At 47.0% G+C, this 4,772-nt stretch overlaps 1 protein-coding gene across 1 annotated transcript; it reads right to left on the bottom strand.

Annotated features, from left to right (window-relative positions):
* Nucleotides 1–1,249: 1,249 nt before the first annotated feature.
* Nucleotides 1,250–4,452, bottom strand: VTN00DRAFT_2731 (uncharacterized protein; the record flags this gene model as incomplete). Its single annotated transcript, XM_069428976.1, has 5 exons — nt 1,250–2,167; nt 4,009–4,031; nt 4,083–4,165; nt 4,220–4,371; nt 4,447–4,452. The coding sequence occupies 5 exons, from the start codon at nt 4,450–4,452 to the stop codon at nt 1,250–1,252; spliced, it is 1,182 nt and encodes a 393-aa protein (XP_069283777.1).
* Between the last annotated feature and the right edge of the window lie 320 nt (nt 4,453–4,772).

The following is a 4,772-nucleotide window of genomic DNA, read 5'->3' as shown; positions in this document are numbered from 1 at the left end:
GAGAATTAATGTCAACCAAAGCAGGATAGACCCCAAGCAAAACACCTGCCATTATAAATGTTAGCTTTCATCCAAATATTTGGTTAAAGCTGTGCGTTGATGGGGCTGCGCTCACAATGCTATCCTGACAACCCAGCACCTGGCTGTTGGAAAACAACTCATATATCAGGATCACAGAATCAGTGCCCTGCAGAACATTAGATTAACAAAATTGCAACTGTCTTGCCTGTGCAGCTTCATCTAACATAAGTGAATCCCTTACATGTGTGGCAAGAATTGTGAGCATTGACCAGAAAATGGTTTTCCATAGGCCTGCCTGAGAGGGACACTCTTGCTTTCTTTTCCTGTTCATGGCACTGAAAATACAAGCCAGAACAAAGTATAAACCAACAATGAGTGGTAGGGATGGATGGAGCTTCTCAAACATATCATGTGCTCTTGGCTTCAAACTTATGGTTGAATACGATTGGATGCTGGACACCTGGAAACTTGGAAATTGGCACAAGTCTTGCTTTATCTGGCCATTCTCTAAAGAGACAGAGAAGAGTTGCAGGTCAAAGGAGGCAAGGAAAGCCTGGAAGGAATGCCATATTTATAAATGGACTTTCCTCGGCTGGCAGCTTTATCAGGGACTAAGCCCTGAGGCTTCCGATCTCCAAGATGTGGTATGTCCATATAACCAAACCGACAGTTAGCTCCTGTCAATCAGGTCTTTTGTTATCTAGAACCTTGGACTTATGTGCATTGCCGACGAGGCTGAAAATAGAGCTGATATTTGAACTGGGCCTCAGGGGTTAACCAGCTGGCATTACGAGGCGTATGCATTAGTTTGGAAGACTAATGCATGGACCTCTGTGTTATAGCATTAGTGAAGGAAATTTTCAAGCTTTGTACTTATGTAAATATACATGTATCTGAATTGTAATAAACAGATTATAATAAAGTATCTCTCAAAGCTCCATTCAGACTCTTTTCCTGTCTACACAACTGGAATTGTGCGCCAGGCAAGGAACAAAACTTGTTCTACAACATCAAGTAGAAACATTCTGTCTTCAATATGAGAAATCCCTGCTGATTCACGGTAGCCCTTTACAAAATCTCTAGCCTCCTGCTTAGCTTTGCTCTGGAGTTTCAGGTGCATTCTTTCGACAACAGGCTCGTATAGAGTTTTATATTATACGGAATAGAGAGGCCAACACCTCTTACTTGACGTGTTTTAAGCTTCTGAGTACTCCTGTATTTATGTCCTTTATGCAAGCGAAGAAGTATCTTCATATTCAATCGTGAGACCTGCATGTCGAAAATGACCTTCCGCACTTTGCACCCTTGATCCTACAACATTAACACACCATTCAAGAAAAGCATCGAACCCCTTCTCTCGGTGGTCTTCATACTCATTCCACTTTCGCTTGATGAATTGCTTCAGCTCAGCGAAGAGTTCCTCGATAGGATTCAAATCGGGAGAGTAAGGCGGCAAATACATCAGCTTAACTCCCGCATCTGAGCACATTTGCTTGATCCGTTCAGTACGGTGAAAAGATGCATTGTCCATAACAAGAACAGACTTTGGGCCCGGCCATCTGTTGCAGTGCTGGAGAAGTTGCTCAATAAAATCTTCAAAGACACTGGCATCAGTTGAGCCCTGGAATACCCGTGATAGGACAATGCCATCCTGGGCATAAGCAGGTAATATCTGATATCGTTGGTCGCGATGGAACTGAGAGATTTGGACGGGTGTTACTCCAATGGGCGACCAGCCCGTCCGCCGAAACCCCGCCCTCTTATCGCAGCCCGACTCGTCCACGTAGACCAACTGATATGACGCATAAGGAGATAAGTTGTGGAGGTAATAGTCTCGTAAATCTGCATTTTGTTCCCTGGCAATCTGCCGAGCTGCCTTCTTAGTCCAACCAACAGACGCAAGTGCTCTGCTTATGCTCTGTATCGTTACATGCTTTCCAAATTCATCCCATAGGAAAACTGCCATCTCATCTTGATATAGAGTCGGTTTTTCCTTTAAATGTTCACAAAGAGCTTCAAGCATCGGCGGGGTGATACTGCGCGGGCGCCCGGCGCCATTCCGGGGTGCTCTGACATTCCCAAACGCCTGCAGGTTGGAACGAATGCGTATTATAGATTGTTTGCTGCAGTTAGCGACATAGGCAATCTGGGAACTAGTTAGTGATTGACTCTGGATCATATGCTGAATGAGCTCAATTTGTGGAGCTTTCAAGTTGGGCGCCATCCTTGCTTGACGCAGTATGCAGTGATCGCTTTGCAGTGGAGGGTATAATGGGGCCACGTGGAATTCTTGGTATGTCCTCGTCCCAGGCTGGAGAATAGACCCAGTATCAGGTGATATCACGTGCATGCGGTTCACGAATCACTAACCTCAGCTACACAGCATCACCCACTCCCCACGGAAGGCTTCTATTCTGTCGCTGTACATTTCTCAATCATCATTAGGTCTCCTGGAATCTTACTCTTTATAATAAGCCCTCTTTCGAGTCCAAGAACGAGATATTCCCATCAAACACTTACCGCCTAGCCAATAAGTCATAATGTCGGCGAGTCGAAAGGGGCCTCCTTCCTTGTCGTCAACGCTTTATTGAGCGCATCCAAAACAGTCAACGACAACCTTCTGTACCGCTGTTTGACACTTCTGGCGATCAAAATTCTCAAACATATTCGACCTCGAGAAGGGAACGTTCTCATGTTGACTAGCGGACTATGTGTTAAATACGGGCGCCGCGTACATTTATCTGAAGCATCAACAATGCGTTTCATATCGCAACACACATCTATCCCGGTACCAAAAGTTTTATGTGCATTTACTCGTTCTGGGTGGACGTACATCGTGATGGAAAGGATTAAGGGAGACATAATTGGCAGTGGCTGGGTAAAACGAAGTGAAAATTCAAAGGCGAAACTTCTTTCACAATTAGCAAAAAAGATCCGCGAGATGCGAGACCTGCAGCCACCTGAAGGCATGGGGGTTGCTTCTGTTGATGGTGGATCACTTTTTGACTGCCGTATTCCGGGCCCTTCCTTGCGCTTTGGTCTCTTTGATGACACCCAGGACTTCCATCGGCATTTACGCAGGGGAATGGAATTGATTCAAGACTCGACCCTGAAATCCAGGACCTCATCAAACAACAGAGCAAGCCTTGGCCTCTGGTGTCTACTCATGGTGATCTTAGCAGTCTCAACATTCTTGTTCGCGGAGATGATATTGTTGGTATTATTGACTGGGAAACTGCTGGTTGGTATCCATCCTACTGGGAATACACTTCTGCCCACCAAGTCAACCCACAGAACTCTTTTTGGGTCAATGAGATTGACAAGTTCCTACAACCAATGCCCGAAGAGCTCGCGATGGAACGGATCCGTCAAAAATATTTTGGAGATGTTTAAGTGACCCTGGTTTGTAACTCATATAATGATCTCCTTCCGCTCCATCAAGTCATATGTTGGAACCTTTCTCATATTAAAGTTGCCCTGGCCATCAAAACGGTGCTGATCTTTTTTCCGCTGACAATAATTCATCGCCTCGTTACGCACCTTTTCCCACTCAACGACGCTCGTGCCGAAAGCCTTGGAATCGACCTTAAGCGTGTCCAAAGCCTCCTTCACCCAGAAGACACAGTTCCAGCCTGGTTGGCCTTGTCGAATAGGCGTATTGGCAAAATTTCGACTAGGCGATTTCCATCCGCTACCTTTCCAACCATGATACGAACAAGCAACATGCTGGTGGGGGCGAGTGGGCACTCGCGCTCCTCGAAGAACCATTCAGAACCTCCCCCCAAATCTTGGCCTCTCCTTTGCGTGGTAACGGACACCCATGCCATCCTCTGCTTCAACTTTTGGCCCCACAATCAAGGCCCAGTGGTATCTGCTCGGACAGGACATCGGTTTTAGATTACAACAACATAACGTGGATGAAGTTCCGCATGATGGACTCACGTGTCTTCCTTGCATGGCATTGTAGGATTGCCTCCACGAGCATACCTCATCATTAGGGAAAAAATACTCTAACACAAGTCAGAAGATCAGCTAAATACAATCTGCTGCTAGGAACGCACTGCCTGCATGGTAGCCGTGATATAGTCGCCCATTACTCTCTACCGGCCTCACTGCTTCTTCATTGATCGAGGTGGTCTCGCTCCTGCCAGGAACTGATCAGCCTTTCCCGAAGTGCGATAATGTCTGGCAGCCGCACCAGGCGCCTTCCAACCCGGAGTCATAATCTTGCTCATCGTCCAGGACAGCGTCTTCGTTGATGGCGGTAGAGTGGCTCCTATCAAGAACTGTCCCCGAGGGCGACAATGTCTGGCAGCCGCACCAGTTGTCTTCCAACACGAAAGGATTATCCTAAGACAGGGGTCAGCGCCAGGCACCTCGAACCCAGAAAGGCTGTACCTGTTGTGATGTGATTAGGTGGGGAACAGCCATTGTGAATATAAGGCCTCTACGGCCGGACATGCGCAGGCGGAATGGAAATTGCTCGACGGGTGGTTGAAAGCATCCGCAGGGATTGACTGGGGATGAGCTCCAGGGTTCAAGAGATAGAAACAGACAAGTTGACGCGAGCCGGGCGGCTGGGAGAATGATAACGGTTCGGAGGAGTCGTGTCTTCGAACATGGCTGGATGTCGGCCTGCACAGGACAGCCTCACTAGTGCTGTATCTGAAATTTGCAAGTTATTGAACTGGGTAACTTTCGAACAGATTTGGTTAATCCCAGATACGGAGCCCTTACTAGCCCATAACCTT

Source organism: Thermoascus crustaceus, assembly GCF_041956765.1.
Source record: "Thermoascus crustaceus strain CBS 181.67 unplaced genomic scaffold VTN00scaffold_10, whole genome shotgun sequence".
Lineage (NCBI taxonomy): Eukaryota > Fungi > Ascomycota > Eurotiomycetes > Eurotiales > Thermoascaceae > Thermoascus > Thermoascus crustaceus.
This window is presented reverse-complemented; position numbering and strand designations above follow the sequence as displayed.